The following is an 18,302-nucleotide window of genomic DNA, read 5'->3' on the forward strand; positions in this document are numbered from 1 at the left end:
TTTGGATCATCGTGTTTTTGTTGTCAGTGGACTCCAGGTATTTTTTGATTTCCTCTTTGATTTCTTCAGTGATCTCTTGGTTATTTAGTAATGTATTGTTTAGCCTCCATGTGTCTGTGTTATGTTTTTTCCCTGTAATTTATTTCTAATCTCATAGCATTGTGGTCGGAAAAAATGCTTGATATGATTTCAATTTTCTTAAATTTACCAAGGCTTGATTTGTGACCCAAGATTTGATCTATCCTGGAGAATGTTCCATGTGCACTTGAGAAGAAAGTGTAATCTGCTGTTTTTGGATGGAATGTCCTATAAATATCAATTAAATCCATCTGGTCTCTTGTGTCTTTTAAAGCTTGTGTTTCCTTATTAATCTTCTGTCTGGATGATCTGTCCATTGGTGTAGTTGAGGTGTTAAAGTCCCCCACTATTATTGTGTTACTGTCAATTTCCTCTTTTATAGCTTTTAGCATTTGCCTTATGTATTGAGGTACTCCTATGCTGGGTGCATATATATTTATAATTGTTACATCTTCTTCATGGATTTATCCCTTGATCATTATGTAGTATCCTTCCTTGTCTCTTGTAACATTATTTTAAAGTGTATTTTATCTGATATGAGTATTGCTACTCCAGCTTTCTTTTGATTTCCATTTGCATGGAATATCTTTTTCCATTCCCTCACTTTCAGTCTGTATGTGTCCCTAGGTCTGAAGTGGGTCTCTTGTAGACAGCATATATATGGGTCTTGCTTTTGTATCCATTCAGCGAGCCTGTGTCTTTTGGTTGGAGCATTTAATCCATTCACATTTAAGGTTATTATCAATATGTATGTTCCTATTATCATTTTCTTAATTGTTTTGGGTTTGTTTGTAGGTCCTTTTCTTCTCTTGTTTTTCCCACTTAGAGAAGTCCCTTTAGCATTTGTTGTAGAGCTGGTTTGGTGGTGCTGAATTCTCTTAGCTTTGCTTGTCTGTAAAGCTTTTGATTTCTCCATTGAATCAGAATGAGTTCCTTGCTGGGTAGAGTAATCTTGGTTGTAGGTTCTTCCCTTTCATCACTTTAAATATATTGTGCCACTCCCTTGTGGCTTGTAGAGTTTCTGCTGAGAAATCAGCTGTTAACCTTATGGGAGTTCCCTTGTATGTTACTTGTCATTTTTCCCTTGTTGCTTTTAATAATTTTTGTCTTTAATTTTTGTCAATTTGATTACTATGTGTCTTGGTGTTCTCCTTGGGTTTATCCTGCCTGGGACTCTCTGTGCTTCCTAGATTTGCTATTTTCTTGCCCAAGTTCAGGAAGTTTTTGACTATAACCTCTTCAAATATTTTCTTGGTTCCTTTCTCTCTCTCTTCTTCTGGGACACCTATAATGCAAATGTTGATGCATTTAATGTTGTCCCAGAGGTCTCTTAGGCTGTCTTTATTTCTTTTCATTCTTCTCCCTTTATTCTGTTCCCCGGCAGTGAATTCCACCATTCTGTCTTCCAGGTCACTTACCCATTCTTCTGCCTCAGTTATTCTGCTATTGATTCCTTCTAGTATATTTTTCATTTCAGTTATTGTATTGTTCATCTCTGTTTGTCTGTTCTTTAATTCTTTTAGGTGTTTGTTCTTCAATTCTTCTAGGTCTTTGTTAAACATTTCTTGCGTCTTCTCGATCTTTGCTGCCATTCTTTTTCCGAGGTCCTGGATCATCTTCACTATCATTATTCTGAATTCTTTTTCTGGAAGGTTGCCTAGGTCCACTTCATTTAGTTGTTTTTCTGGGGTTTTGTCTTGTTCCTTCATGTGGCACATAGTCCTTTGCCTTTTCATTTTGTCTATCTTTCTGTGAATGTGGCTTTCTTTCCACAGGCTGCAGGATTGTAGTTCTTCTTGCTTCTGCTGTCTACTGCTTCTTTTCTAATGGATTATAAAGGGCTACCAGTTCCTGAGTACCCGAAAATGAAGCTAGGTATACAGATTCTTGAAATGGCTTTATCATCCAAAAGACTTCCTAAGATTAAAAGCAGCTGAAAAGAGCACAAAGGAACCACTGATAGGTTTGAACACACAAAAACAGAAGTTTATTTTTAAATGTAAGAAAAAAAAATTAAGAGAAAATTTGGCAATTTGTAACAAATATGACAAGCAAAGGGATAATATGCTATTACCAAAAAATCTCATGCACATTGATAATAAGGATTCAGAGGAAATGTTAACTAGACTTACTGAGGTGGTCATTTCACAATATATACAAAATTGAATTATTATATTGTTCACCTAAAACTAATGTAATGTCAATTATATCTGGAAAAAAAAAAAAACTACAAAAAAACCCAAACTGCCACCACCACCAATAAAGAACTCAGTGGAAAAAAATGGGCAAAAGTTACAGATAACTCATAAATGATAATTTTAAATGGCTAACAAATATATACAGAGCTCAAGATTTCTAATATGAAAAGAAATGCACATTTAAAAACAAAGCATCTTTAAACATCGGTAAAAGTGAAAAAGTAAATATAAAAAGCTGGTATCTATTGAGATAAGCTAACTTATCCACTATCGGTGGAATATAGATGTGTATAATTTTTATAGAAATCTAGTTGGTTTTGCATATTAAGAGTCTTAAAATTCATACTATTTTACTACGGGAATTTTATCCTAAAAAAATAATGAGGTATCACATTTCCATTATTATAACAGGGAAACCTGATAAAGATGAAATTTCCAAGAACAAGAGAATGCTTTATACATATGATGAAGGGCTAGTAAATAAAGGCAAAGTTTCTAAAGAATTTTTTTAAAACCAGGAGGCAATATTTACATATAAGACTGAATAAAAGACGCAGAATAAAAATCTGTGTTTTTAGTATGGACTCAATTGTGCACATAGGAATATATGCATGCTTAAAAGATTAAAGGGAATTGATCAAAATGTGATCAATTTGACACTGACCTGACATGAGCCATCATGCATACATTTTCTTTTTTTTTTTTCTAGTTTTCAGTAGTTAAAATTTTTTGCAAACCCCTGGGGGTTGGGGTGGGGTGGCAGAACACTCATTAAAAATATTAAATAGTACTGTCCAGATAGAAATGATCCAACTGCAGTATTAAACTATAATGTGCAAGAAGCAAGCAACCTACCCCTGCTCCACGCTTGTGTTTGGTCGTTGCCCAGACACAGACTCTGAACTGTCAGTTAGAGATGGCACTACAGCCAAAAACCTGGAAAATTTAAAAACAGTATAAAATTGCAAATGATGTTTCAGTCAGGATCTAATGGGAACTTACAAAAGCATGATTCATTTAGATCTTAATTGCTGCATTTACCCCACCACTACTCAGTAAATGGCAGGCAAAGGGAATATACAATAATTAGAACATTCTTTAACAAAAAAGGGTAGGATGACGGCTTCCAAAGCCAAATATAAAGATCCATAGCAAAATCTGTCATTTTGGATTTTTACATATGCTGCCACATTACTTGAAGAAAAGCCCTGACACACTGAATCACAGGAATTAACTCAACTTAATGATGTCCTAAAGAGTGATTAAAAGCTAAATATTCACATGACAGTCAGTAGTGCTAACAGCTAAACAAATGATAGGACAGAGACATCTCTAACAAATGAAAATATATACATGATAAGAACCTTTATGTGACACTACTATAATTATTTTCAGAGTTGCTCATAATGTCAACATACATTTTTTAAGAGCAAAAAAGAATTGTGGGAAAATTCTTGGAATGAATGTGGACCTTGAACTTGGCATATACACAGACATTTCTCATATAAAGACAATCTCATCTCCTTGCCACAGGTTCTAGTTGGGAAGAGCAGATAATTTATTAACACCGAAAGCAATATCACCTTTAGAAATTCATAAGATAGGTAACTAAAATTTCAGTCATTTACTTAGCTCTTCCCAATTAACATCCACAGGCACTTTATTTGAAGAAACTCCCTCATTTCCCTCGTGCTCACAGGTAGTATTACTGTACTGCAATGATAAGCAATGTTGCTTGGTATTAGTTATTCCTCACTTGAAATACAAAACTTCTCTAATAGAGGGATTGCCAGGATCTACACCACTCTTCAAAGAATAAGAGGGCTCTCCTATTATACTATGATAAGTTCATAAAAGCCTTACTATTCACATGCCAACAGAAGTATTTTGAAGCACATGGAAATATACTATTTTTCTTTTATAAGATAAAATTTAAACACAGTTTACCAAAAATGAAATATGGTTAGATTACATCATCTGCTTTACTTGGCTACGCTACTTTTTCCAGGATGAAGGTATCCAACTTCTCTTCCAAAGTCAGCAAAGTTTCATATGAATACAAATTCTAAGGAAACTCAGGCTCTGCATTCAATAGCAAGGTATGACACTGTCTTCATTTTGGTAAATATGAAAGAAGCCTATTTTGAATCTGAAGTATTATTTTTTTAAGCTCCAGTTTCATCATCCTTTTACACTGAGAGACATGGGACTTTATCACTAAGGTGGCTTTTGATGATATCTACTACAAGTTACCAGAAAGAAAAATGTGATTTCAAAATAGAATAGCATCAGAAGAATCACATTTCAAGAGGCTGGCAAAAATGAAACAAACATTTTCTTCAAAGAAGTTAATTCATGGATTTAACAGATTTTTAAAAAACTAGCTGAACTGGCAATGCTTTACCTCCCATTTCTTCCCATGACAGCATTATGAAGTATTTCTAATAAACAATACCTTTGATAGACTTTGTTTCTAATTCCTTTTTGAAAAGCAAGGAGGTAATTCCGTCCATCTCCAGAGAAAACTTCCACAGCAATAGGCTGAAATGATCAGAGAGAAAAACATTAAGAAAAAACACAAATAGGGTTATATATTAACTTTTCCACTATGAATTTCTATAATGCTGAAGAATTAACTTGTTGACTGAAGAACATTTTTAGAGTCATGAATTCCCAGCAAATTAAATTACACAATAAACAGTGCCAGTTTATTCTGCTCAATTTGTTTCTAAAAACGTTAACAGAATAATGGTAAAATAATTATAAAATTTTGTAAATTTATAGTGAGAATGCAATTTTTATATACAAAGAAAATTATAATATAAATTTGGATAGCTATAGGGAAAGATGGATAACAACATATCACTCAAAGTTTTAGGTTTTTTTTTTTTATTAAGAAGGGGGATGTATTGTAAAGTTATGCACCCATGTGACATGAGCTTGTCTATCATACAACCAAATCTAATACTCTAAGGAATAATGTGGATCCTATCATGTATACATCCTCTAAGTAAAGGAACCTGACAAAACATTTATTACTACTAAATCAACCCACCTGTAGGAGATACCTCCTTTTATGAACTTCCTTGATATCTTCATAGGCAAAAATGCTGCATGTTCTCTTGAGTTGACTGGGGCCTTGCCTGGCTCCTCTAGGGATAATTGGCTCATGCATACTATAGGCAGCCCAGAGAAAGGAGATAATAAAAACACAGCAAGAGGTAAACTCACTGTTCAATAAAGAGTGTGTTATTTTCAACATGTGAAGAGAAGCAGGAATCGATATATCTGAATATTTAGTTCAAAAAAGACATACCTTTAAGAGAATAATTTGGTAGCTATTCAGTATACCAGAAACCCCCTTTGATGAATATAACTTTAAAAAAATACTATTCATGCTGTCAGGGCTTATTTTTCAGGCACAGCTGGCAAGTGCCAAGGCCTATATTCTTTTAGGCGGGCCAAGAAAATGTTTTAATTTCTTTTAAAATCAAGAGAAAAAACAACTTTTTTTTGTTGTTGTTGTGGTATGCGGGCCTCTCACTGCTGTGGCCTCTCCCGCTGCGGAGCAACAGGCTCCGGACGCGCAGGCTCAGCGGCCATGGCTCACGGGCACAGCTGCTCCGTGGCACATGGGATCCTCCCGGACCAGGGCACGAACCCACGTCCCCTGAATCGGCAGGCGGACTCTCAACCACTGCGCCACCAGGGAAGCCCAAAAAACTGAATTTTTAGGTAGAAGAAAATGTTTAAATATATAATATGAATATATTCATCTTTAAACCAACACAGTCAGAAAAACATCATTTTAGGTATCTTTATATGTAGGAAGAGGACCGTAAAAGTCATAATGTGGCCCTGACTGCTACTGAAAGTAATTATTTGAAATATCTCCTAGCAATGAAGATGACCATGTCCACATTCACAGTGCATGTTAGGTGTTCAAAATGTTAAAAGAAGAGAAGAGCATGTTGATTTTCTAAGCTTTAAGCTTTTTCATCTTCCTTTGGGCTTTGCCTGTCTCTGGGTTTTCCATTACCCACTATCACGTCCATCATAGGGCTGGCAGAAGAAAAGGAAGATGGATAAACTCAGTTAATTCCTGCCTGTGCTTCAGTCACACTGCTTCTAGGGTACTCAGAGGACATGGATACTTTTACATTTGTTAGAGTATTATATAACTGCCTGTATGTTCTCTACAACTGTGTTCGCACTGAAATTTGAAAAAAAGAACAATTTACAAATTCATAATAACTTTATAAATATATAGATTATAATACAAGGAACTTGTATTATATCTAGTGCTATTAATGCATAGCAATAAATTTTATTTAGTTTTCGTTTTGATAAATAAGGTAAATTTGTCTCTTATAGCCTTGAAATAACTATTACTCTGGTGAATATTTAATGATGGATGCACAAAAACTGAGAGATAACATTACTTGAAACACAATTTTTGCATTAAAAAAAACTATGTAGGACTTTCCTCGTGGCACAGTGGTTAAGAATCCGTGTGCCAAACAGGGGACGCAGTTTTGAGCCCTGGTCTGGGAAGATCCCACATGCTGCAGAGCAACTAAGCCCGTGTGCTACAACTACTGAGCCTGCGCTCTAGAGCCTGTGAGCCACAACTACTGAGCCTGCGTGCCACAACTACTGAAGCCTGCGCACCTAGAGCCCATGCTCCGCAACAAGAGAAGCCACTGCAGTGAGAAGCCTGCGCACCACAACGAAGAGTAGCCCCCGCTCGCCGCAACTAGAGAAAGCCTGCGGCGCAGCAATGAAGACCCAATGCAGCCAAAAAAAAAAAGAAAAAAAGCAAACAAACCCATGTAGATGTATTGCTTTCTAAAGATAGCTGTACTTTGTATCTCTTCATTCACTTACTTTGGAGGTAAGGTTTCAATATCTCTTATTTCCCTGGTTGCTGTCATTGTAAATCCGTCAATCACATAAAAATGCTCTTTACCAAAAAGAAGTAGCCCTTCACTGGTATCTAGGCCCTGGACTCGAGCACAGCGGTACATGTGTTGGATCTAAAAAGAAAACCATAAACATTCATTAATATAGTTTTTAAAAATCAGGTAATTTCTGTTTTTGATATAAATGAAGCAAAATGTCTTTAAACATGGATTTAATGGGCAAACAAGATTTTATGAAGATGTCACTCTGTGATGGCATCCCCTGAGCTAAGCATATTAACCAGAGTTTAAGCATATTAAAAAGAATAGCTAAGATTGCAGTCTGAGTTGCAGCTGACTTTAGTAAAAGGAAACAACCATTACTCATATCCATCCACCCAATCCACTTATCCTAATATTCACTGAGTACTAACTCCATGCTAGGCACATGTGTACTAGGCTCTACAGTCAATGAACAAGTTAGAAAAGGAAGGAGACAGACACAAACTTTGCAGGAAAGAGAATTGAGGCATACATGCGAGGAGATTAGGATTGTGCCCTGGGCCAGGCAGGATGATACAGAGTGAAAAAGGTATGCAGAGCCTGACAATCCTGAGTGAATTCCCAGTTCTGTTGTTTAACTATAGATTTGGTCAAATTTCTTAATGTTTCTGGGCTTCTGTGTCTTCATATAAGTTTCAAATATACTTCATTGGTTTGTCATGAGAGTTAGTGAGACAATGTACATAATCATGTTAGGAATTGTTGGCTGTCTTCTCTTCCACATAGCTTACTTTCCTCTTTTTCCATAACAACCCCTGGAACTGGAGTTGTGGAATTTGTCTCTATTTGCTCTCCACTGGAGTCTGCCTGCCTGGCAGCCTGTTGTGCCATTGTAAAAAGCCAAACTTGGCAGAAGTTGCATTTTCCTCATAGAAGGAAGGACTTGCTAAATCTCTCAACGTTAGCAGTGTTTTCTTTCCAACAGGCAGGATCTAGTCCTTAGTAAAAATTCTTTCTTGCACTCAGTTCAACACGAATCAAGGAAAAAAAATCAGCAATTAAATCAGAGTCAAACAAATGTCAAATAAATGTCAGTCTAAATACACCTCCTTCACTATTCAAACTTAAAGCAATTAGAGCAAAACCTGTACTCATGAGTTTAAAAAGTTAAAAAAATGACAGCATCAGAAAATAGATTTTCTAAAATATGCAAATATAAGTTAATTTTCATCACCACATCTGAACTACTTCAATAATAAAAACTTAGAATGTTACAGGAGAAAAACTGACATACTTTTCAAATAACTCTATTGTAATAATACACACAGAAAAAAATGTTTATTTCATAAGTGCATAGCTTGATGAATTTTCAAATGCTTAAAATATGATGCAACCAGCATCCAGATCAAGAAACAGAACATTCCCAAGACCCTAGAAGCCTCTCTTGTACTTCCTTCAGATCTAATGGACTTTTATAGTTACATACTTTTTTCTTTTTATGTTTTCATTTAAGATTAATCAGGCCATATATTTGAACAGAATTTAAAAAATTAAACCCTAATTTCTAGTTACTATTTCTTAGTGGATAAGATTTCAAGTGTTATACCAAGATCTAATATAATAGGCAAAACAACCTTTAAAAAGGTGATACTCACTATACATTCAATTCATTCATTCCTTTACTCATTTATCCCTTTATTTATTCAACCAATCACTCCTTCATTCAAGGTTTACTGAGTTTCTATCAGGTGAGTGAAACTGTGTAAAGCACTGGGACAGAAATAAGAAACAGTGCCTGCCTCAAAAGAGCTCACTATCTAGGTGAAGAGACAGACACAGGAACAAATAATAATAACATGATAAAATGAGTGATATATATAAGGTGCTATAAAAGCATAGAGGAGGGTGTCTAACTAAGCCTGAGCTGGCAAGACAGTGAAGGAAAGCTTCCTCTGTGTGAGCATTAAAGACATCCAGATAAATGATGTTGCATCAAATGGGAGTTACTAGGACAGAGGTTATGCAAGTGATGGAAAGAGGGGCATTTAGGCAGAGAACACAATGAGTAAAGCGCAGAGTAAAGAAATATCATGGATGTACCGAACTGCAAGGACAAAATGCAAGGGACAAAATGCAGGGGGCTCAGGCTACATGGCAGAGTCAGTAAAGTGAGCCTGGAGGGGTCGCAGGGTATAAGAGGCTGAGAGAAACAGGAAGGCAAAGCAGTCTTTTGTGAATGAAGCAAAGCAGGGGTTAAGTACAAGGCTGGGGATGATGGGCTAGTTGAAGTTGCTTGTGTGGTTACTGGAATTACAGAGGTATAGGAAAAAATACAGGGCCAAATTACCGAATGGGTTGTGTACATGGGTTTGAAACGAGAATTATGGCAAGAGTTGCAGCCTAATGAAGGGTTTAGAGGAAGACAGTGAACTAGGTGTCAACTGTTAATACTATATCTGATGCAACTTCTTGCTGTTCAGCGTGTTCAGAGAGGTCAGAAAACCCTACAGATGAAAGACGCAGAGTGTTGAACCCAAAAGGGCACCTAATACTGATTTCACTGCAGAGGCTAAAATACTTACCTTTGGCTGCCAGATAAATACCCTTCAACTAGTCTTGTAAAATGGAAACAAACCACTTAATACAATCCCTCCTTTTCAGAAGTAAGGTACCTTTTCTCCCTCTTCTAATAGGCGCAGCAGGGTGGCGTTGTCCGTCTTCTCCTCCTCTTCTATAGAGCTACCCTCAGCAATCTGGTCTTGTAGCTGCTCCTGGGTCTCCTCATCTCCTCCATCAGGTGCAGATCGAGACCGTTTTAGAGGCGGCTTGACCAGTCCTGCAGGGTAAGAGCCAAGAGGGTCATGTGGTCTTCCTGGGGTCATTTGAGAGCCGTTTAGTCTCATGTAGTCCCTCCTCTACATTTCCAATTTGAGATAGTTCTGAAAGGTATGGGGAGGCAGCACAGTTCAGTGGTCAACAGCACAGGCTCTGGAGTTAAACAGCTGCATGACCCTGGAGTATTATTTGTCCCCTCTGAACCTCAGTTTCTCATCTATAAAAACGGGACAAGAATACTATCTATCATGGATACCAGGAGGATTGTTGGAGGACTAAATGAGGTAATTCATGTAAAGTGTTTAGTATCATGCATAATAAATAGTAAATTCTCAGTAAGTGTCAGATGATGATGATAAACAGAGGTCTTATCATAATTAATGGTAAAAGTGGTGGTGCTAATGGGCAGGTGTCATTGAGGGGATATCCTCAATAAATGATCAGTCATTATCAGAAACAAAAATTAGGACAGCAAGTTATAAACATGATTATAAGAGATTCCACCTACTTGGAGGGCCCATGAGGACTACTTCAAGACTCATATTACAAGTGGCAGTATGGTCATTCATACATGAATGAATTTGATTAAATCATCAGGTCATAAAGAATAAGAAAACAATTCTTTTAAAAATATAGGGCCAGACAATTTAATGTGCCATGTAAGTTATCATTTTACTGCCTACATTTTGATAATTTTATTGATAATCACAGATGAAATTAAAATCAGCTGATGAAAGTAACCACTGATAACCCAGAGTATGGGAAGCACTCAAAATAAACTCTAAATCTCACATTTAATTTCATATTCTTTAGTTCTGTACCAAAAAAAGTAATGTTGTATCTACCAACGATAGTTACACTAAGAATTTTGGATAAACGTAAATCAGCCTGTTAGAATCCTAGCCTTTGAACACAAGTTATCAGAGGTTCTGCTCTGCCTTGGGAAGAACCTCATTTTCACATGTGAAAGAGTATAATAAATAAACAAGAAAGATCAAGTCTTGCTGAGAATATCCACAAGGCGAAAAGCTTCCAGCTGCTTTATTTTTAGTTTGACGAATCAAAACCTCCAACTCTATGTCTAGCATAGCATCTTGCATATCATAGTAGTGACACCAAAATTTGTGGTTTTAGCTCAATTAGACATTAGGAAAATGAGGCCAAGAGAAGTTAAATGCCAATGACCCAAACACAAGACATCACAAACTCTGTGAATTATACACCTTGGTTATAGCCAGGAAATACAACTTTGGACCCATCTCAATAACTTTGCTGATGCAGTGTCAAGAAATGATAAGGCTGAAAACTTTGTTCAACTAATAAAAGTTTCAGTGATTCTATGAAAATGTTAGATGGATTATGAAATCTTTAGTAATTCATAGTTATCACAGGAGAGAACAGGTATAATGTAATAGGAGAAGCCGATCACAACAGCAGATAAATTTTTTTGTTGACATGGTCATATACTGTTAGTTTTTTATCAATGAGATCTGAAAATAATTTTTAATTTAGAGTTCTTAATTTATATTCTAGGGTTTTATCTATAGACTATGCCAAGACTTTTGAATTTATGATAAATCAGAGGCTTAAAAAATTAAAACAATGTACTGATTTACTTATTGAATATTGACTGAATTCCCATTTTGTGCCAGGCATGTGCCAAAATCTATAGAGTAAGAGGAGAAATAATCTCTGCCCCTGAGAAACTTATAATTTAGGAAAACATAAATCAGTGAAAGAAATCACCGAAACTGCTATAAAAGATATGAGCAAAGTGCTACTGGAGGACAGCGGAGTTGGAAAAGCCTTCAGAGGAGGACAGTTTGACCAGTATCTTCAAGACTGGGTAGGTCCAGATCACAAAGAAGCTGTAGCAAGAGGGCAGGGGGCACACATATGCAGAAGTACAAATCAAAAAGTCCATGGCCATTTTAGTCCAATTCATCACCATATGCATGTCTTTCTAGGCTCATAAAGTATAGCTTTGGAATAATCTGTCTTAGCTCATTAGAAGAAAGACCATTATTTCTTACTGTTAGCCAACATGCACTAATGACACATTTAGTGGTTGTTTTAGTTTTATATATATTTATTTAGTTTTCAGGGCCTTAACTTAAATATCAGGCACCACTGAGAATTCTGCCAGATACAGTGAAAAAAAATTATCAAGCCAACAGGCACATTACATTCATCTGTAGGCAATAAAGAAGAGACAGTCTCTTTAGTTCTGATATAGAAATCAATCTTTAAGAAGGATGTGATAGTAAAATATGTACGGATACTTTTAGGTTGACCCTACTGTTTATAGTTGCTAATATTTTCATATAGATTCAAGTAAAAGGAATGCTCCCAAATGGTTTTTAATTAAAATCAGAGAGGAAGGCTGACCTTTGACTTTAGCAATAGTGTCTTCACCATGCTCTGGTTCTTGTTGAGTAGCTTCACCTTCCGAACTCTCTACGATGGCATCTTGGACAATGGCTGGGTTGCCAGAGGCTAGTCGCTTGTAGTATTCTTTACTGTCATAACTTACAGCTCTTCTGTATCGAGCAGGTTTCTAAGAAACAACAAAAGGAAAGGACTCAGATAATTTATCTTCAAGAATTAATAGACTGTATTTATACAGGGTAAATCCACAGTCTTTTGGGTTAAGTTTCTCTATTTTTAAATTGCACTGATTTAAAAAAAATATATATAAAACAATATTAGAAGTTTTGTTCCTCCCGAAAAAAGAAACACATCATCTTTAGCCAAATGTTTCCATGTTAGTATAGTACAGCCTTACTGATGCGTCAGTACAGTAGAGAGAATGCCCAGTGTCGGAGAGTATCAAGTTGCAAGGGGATGTCTAGTTTCTGAGGAGCCTGAAACCTTGCTTCCACCCCAAGTAAATAGGCCTAAAGGGCCATCCATTCAGTTGGAATTACCTGTGTGAGTGTTTACTTCAGATATTTGGAGGTAGGGACCCAGAACTGCCCTGTTCCCATATTCCCATGTCTCTCTGGAACTCTGGAAATGGCCCAAACCTTCAGAGAGTCCTGACCCAATATGGAATCGACCGACTTCAGGCCAGATGGCACTGTTTGGTTGGCCTGCCACTCCGAGCTGGTATGTCTAATTTGCTAAAACATCCTGTTGTTTGTGTGTAAAAGAATGTGATCCATAAACTTACTAACTAAATGAGTATATCAAGAACATATAAGTCCATTTTGAAGAAGAAATTAATTATGTAGAAACATTAGAAAAGATTTACCTTTTTGGTGTATGATACAAGAGCATTTCCTTTTCAGAATAATTTTTATCCTAAAAACAGGTTCTCCAATTGACCCAAAGTTTTTTTTTTCTTAAAACAATAGTTAATGAAAAATTAAGGTCTAAAATTTCCTACAAAAATGTAAAACCATAGGGAAAAATTTATATGTATACACGTTGATCATAATGAGACCCAGACTTTAAATTAACAATTAAGAAAACGACAGGGTTTGAAACATGCTTAAAGACCTTCCCTTTCTAAACATTATCTTACCTTTCTTTTCCTATGAATGTCTAATTGAAAGTATTCTATCAGCCTAACTCTTCGACTCAGGTAGTTATATGTATTGTCTACAATAATGCTTATTTTAAGCAAGACCTTTTTAAAAAAATGATTTTCAACTAAAGTAGAAAACAAGTGTCCAACAGGAATATTTAGACTAAAATAGTGAACCAATTTTGAGATGAAAAGATGCCTAACTCAAGCCACCATTACCCTTCTTTTAACTTCAGGTATAAAGTTAGAGAATGAAGAGAGCTGCAAGCTACTTTGATGAATGATATGCAGCAAATGGAAACTGAAATACATAACACAGGAAAGTACTGAAATGCTATTTAAAAAAATTACAGTTATGGAAGGAAGGATCTGATGAACCAACTAATAATACTGCAATATTTTTGAAATGAAAGCAGGGTAGTAAATTTTGTACTATAACAATTCTCTACATGAGATCTAACAATTATCTTCAACTCATAACTGTTCATTTTTAAAAAGATGAAAGCATAGTTAGTGATGGGCAAGACAATGAATTAACAGATGTGGGACAACATCTTGGTTACTGACTTCATACCTGACTTGAACTTGGAACTATAAGCATTTTCCCTTAAATATTTTGAGGTATATTTCTGTGACATTTCTGAACTGCATTTTTTTTTTTTTTTTACTTTATTATGTACTGAATCCTTCTGGAAAAAGAAAACAATTATATAAATTTAAATTAATTAAAATAAATTAAAATTGTATTTTAAAAAGTGGTCATATATGCTTAGTTTCCATTTAGTTCCTTCTGATTGAAAAAGTAATTTTAAAAGAGAATACACCTGCATTCTCAAAATATATACTGTTTAATATCTAGAAGAATAAAATGAGTAATTGAAAAAAAAAGTTGGTAGTGTCAGGCTGCCCATTACTAACATGCCTTGGGACTTGTTAGTTTAAGTGTGAAGCAGTACACATTTCATGGTGAGAGCAGTGAATACTCAGCCTGTTAGTGAGCAACATACAGACCCTACAAAGCTAATCAGAACAAAGCAAGAGAGACGAGGACATCTCTCAGCATGAATGAAATTCACTTTTCAACTCTAAGGAACTTATAGAAACAACAAATCGAAAGTCAACCCTTTAGGTTAGTCTAGTCTACCATGCACTAAAATAAAACAAAATAAAACAAAACAAAATAACACAAAGGAAAAAAAAAACAAAACTGCAAGTATTTTGCATTCTTTTATGGTATTTTGTGTTTTACCTTTTGAGGAATGATATCATCGGGTGTCTCAGGCTGTTTACTTGGGATCTCAGACTGAAAACAGGGTATTAAGTATAGACACATCAGAAAAAAATAACAAAGAACAACACAAAAATAAAATATTCTTGAGGACTGTATGGAATATGGAAGATACACTCACACAAAATTAATATGATATCCTAAGCTGCTTGAAATAATCACTTAGCATCTTGTGATTATTTTCTCACTTATCCAAAGTAGTTTTAAAGTAAAAGAAACTACACTAAAATTCTCAAGGCTACTGAACAGGACAAACTTAAAAATCACAGAGACAAAACTTCACCACAGGCTGCCAGTGTCATGGATGATTTACAGGCAACTCTTTATATGGCTTCAAAGGAAAAAACAGAAAACCAGATAATAGAACCTAGTGCTAGCTATCACCTTCCACCTACCTTTTACTGTGTTTATCCCTAGATCTGTTTTGTAACAGAAGCAACTGGTTTAAACTATTATCTGCAATATCCCATACCACAGAAATCACTAAGTGCTTGTTAGTGAAAAAACACCTTCCCCTAAAAGCCCAAGGACCTATTTCCTTTGCTACCTTCACAGCTATGACCTCAGAAAGGCTGAAAGCAGAAGGAAGCCTGGATCATCACCTTCCAAACCAAAAGTTTTTGTAAAAATTACTTTCTAAAGAATTAGGTAGTTACTCTATATTTTATTCTCAATAAAATCTCGACTAACAAGAAGGCAGTATCTGTTGAGCTGGAGTGTGTGACTTGTGCGTGTAAACACACAGACAGCTACAGACAGACAGTAACACATCCAAGAATCATTCCAATTTTTCTTCCTTTTCACAGTTTGTACCTGGAGATGACTTCTAGTACCTTTCCCTAGAGTAAATATGAGCAAGCAAAATGCTTTTACAGATGTTTGCTTCCCCTGGCAAAACAAACATTGAACTACTGGGCATACTTTCAAATACTTAATATGGTTTTAATAAACCTCTCTCCTTAAAAGCAAACTTTTAAAAGCATACCTTATGTTGAAGGATAATCTTGAAAATATACATCTATGTTCTCAATCTTGGTAAAGATTTGGGTTACATGAGTATTACTACACATTTGTTAAAACTCACTGAATGGTACACTTAGAATTTATATATTTCAATATATTAAAATTTATGTCAATAAAAAAGAATTATGAACAAATGTTGAACTCTATTGATATGCATGGGGAAGTATTTAGGGGTGAAGGGTACTGACTCTGCAACTCATTTTGAAATTAATAAAAAAACAAGGTGGATCACTGGATAGATATGTGATAAACCAATATAGCAAAATGACCAATTACTATTGTCAAACCCAATTCTGATGTCCACTATATATCCCCAACCAGAATGTGGGCAGGGTCTGACATGTACACAATTGTATTTTCCATGCAGCACAGGGCACAGTGCTAGTTTAATACATATTTGCTCACTGAACCACTTACTGACTGAGGATCTTATTTTACTAAAAGGTACAACATTCATTAGCGAAGATATATGTTATACTAATAATTTTAGTATTATCATAGCGCTCTTTAAACTTTTATAACTGAATTATTATTATAATTATGTTTATATAGAAACCTAAATTTTTCAAAGTCAGAATTTGTAGAAAATAATTTTATATTCCCTTTACTTCCAATTTTTCTATATTGCTGGCAATGGAATTTCTTGAATGAGTTGCTTAGTTCCTATGAGTCCTGTGATATCTATATATTATATAAAAATATATGTGGAGGCACCCACATGAGACTCCCTTAATTAGAAAAGGAACTTCAGGTAAGTCATTTACCCTTCTGCCCCAAGCAGTCCAACCCAACATTAACAGGAAACGGTGAGGTCTTTGCCCCAATGATATTTGCAAAGAATAGTCAATTTGTTTGAGATTATTATTCTGTGATTATTATTCTGTGAAAATAAGGGGATTACAGAACTAAAACCTGGTTTTAGTACTTAAATATAACTTCTTAAATGGCAAGATATGGAATTTTAGTCTCATTCCTTAGGATTCAGAGTAATTAGACAACTGCTTAAAAACAACCATATTTTGTATTTTCATCATATCCCAGGCTCACATCTTAATATTTATAACTAATACTACCACTTAAAATACAGAATTACAGTGCAATTCAGTATAGCTATTTTAGTTTTGAAAATGGTCCCCTAAGGAAAGTCCCTGTGCAAAGGGGATAAATTATTTTTTTGTGAGATAGGAGAATTTTCCACATGTACATAACTTTTCTCAGGACAAAAAAAATATTGTTGTTCTCATTAAAACAATTTTAGTTGATAAACTTTCAAGGCTTTTAAGTCGGTGGCAAATGAAACACTCACATATGTTCTACATTCTATAAATAAACAACTAATTTAAAAATAAAATTCAAAACTAATAATAAAGGGTAAGCTATTTTTTAATACAGTATGTAGCATTATCCAGGTTTAAGAAATAAAACTTTAATAACGAAAGAAATAATCACTTGATTCTAACACATCAAAGATTTTAAAACAAGAAATAACTTTTAAATCATCACTCTATTTCTTAGTTCAATTAAGAGGCCTAAAGATTTAAATTTTACTTAAAACAATAATTGTTCTTCATAAATAAAGCAAAGATCAAATCATTTGTCCTTACTCCTGGCAAAGCCTGTTTTACCTATCAAGAGGCCTTAAAAGCAATTTTCAGTTTGTACCTGTTATACCTGAAATACCTGTAACGTCGCAAAAAGTACTGCCTATATATTTTATAAACATGGGTGCAAGGAGGGCAACACGTTTATGGGAGCTGAAAGGGAAGACGTGACTGATCTCTAACTCTGGGAGGCAATATTTAATACAGCTCAGACCACAGGAGGATTTATGGTGAAATTAATGAAGCATATACCTCAACAGCCGTCACTTCCCATGGGCTCCTTTCAAAGTCCTGGAAGTGGGGCCCTAGTAATTTTGTATTCATAATTTTGTACTCTTTTTCTTATAGTGCCTCCCCAAGTTATATAAACTTTACACCCCATAAAATTTGACTCTAGCCCTTTTTAGTGGAAAAATAATTAGGAAAATTCTATAAGCATGCTGAATGGGAAGCAATGGATAAACTCTAACTTAGGAAGAAAGAGTGCTGGTAAGTCCATTCACTCAACATTAAGTTCTAGATATTCTTTAGCATTAGAGAGACAAAACCTAGTATTGGGTTGGCCAAAAAGTTCGTGTAGGTTTTTCCATAAGACATTACGGAAAAACCCACACGAGCTTTTTGGCCAACCCAATATGTGGTTCTGTCTGGAAGAAATTCACTGTCCACTGACAACTTCTCAAAACCACCAAAGATTGGAATCCTTTTTCAAGAGTGAGGAACGTCTGAGGAACTGTCAATCTATAGTCATTATATCTTGCTCCAGTACTTAGCATGACCTAGAAGGTGTTCCTTAATTTTCTAGGCTTCTATTTATCATCTGTGGAATTGGGATAATAATATAAT

At 35.2% G+C, this 18,302-nt stretch overlaps 1 protein-coding gene across 8 annotated transcripts in view; it reads right to left on the minus strand.

Annotated features, from left to right (window-relative positions):
* The window catches only part of WDFY3 (WD repeat and FYVE domain containing 3), a 264,702-nt gene that overhangs the window by 39,198 nt on the left and 207,202 nt on the right, over positions 1 to 18,302 (minus strand). For 7 of the 8 annotated variants that reach the window (XM_073805420.1, XM_073805422.1, XM_073805421.1 and 4 more), the window contains 7 exons: positions 14,794 to 14,847; positions 12,404 to 12,572; positions 9,853 to 10,016; positions 7,164 to 7,312; positions 5,332 to 5,452; positions 4,732 to 4,817; positions 3,132 to 3,212 (listed from right to left, as the gene is read on the minus strand). In XM_073805420.1, coding sequence (XP_073661521.1) covers positions 3,132 to 3,212; positions 4,732 to 4,817; positions 5,332 to 5,452; positions 7,164 to 7,312; positions 9,853 to 10,016; positions 12,404 to 12,572; positions 14,794 to 14,847 — 824 coding nt within the window. The remainder of the gene's footprint in view (positions 1 to 3,131; positions 3,213 to 4,731; positions 4,818 to 5,331; positions 5,453 to 7,163; positions 7,313 to 9,852; positions 10,017 to 12,403; positions 12,573 to 14,793; positions 14,848 to 18,302) is intronic. The other variant, XM_019926664.3, reaches the window with a different exon arrangement.

Source organism: Tursiops truncatus, chromosome 5, assembly GCF_011762595.2.
Source record: "Tursiops truncatus isolate mTurTru1 chromosome 5, mTurTru1.mat.Y, whole genome shotgun sequence".
NCBI lineage: Eukaryota > Metazoa > Chordata > Mammalia > Artiodactyla > Delphinidae > Tursiops > Tursiops truncatus.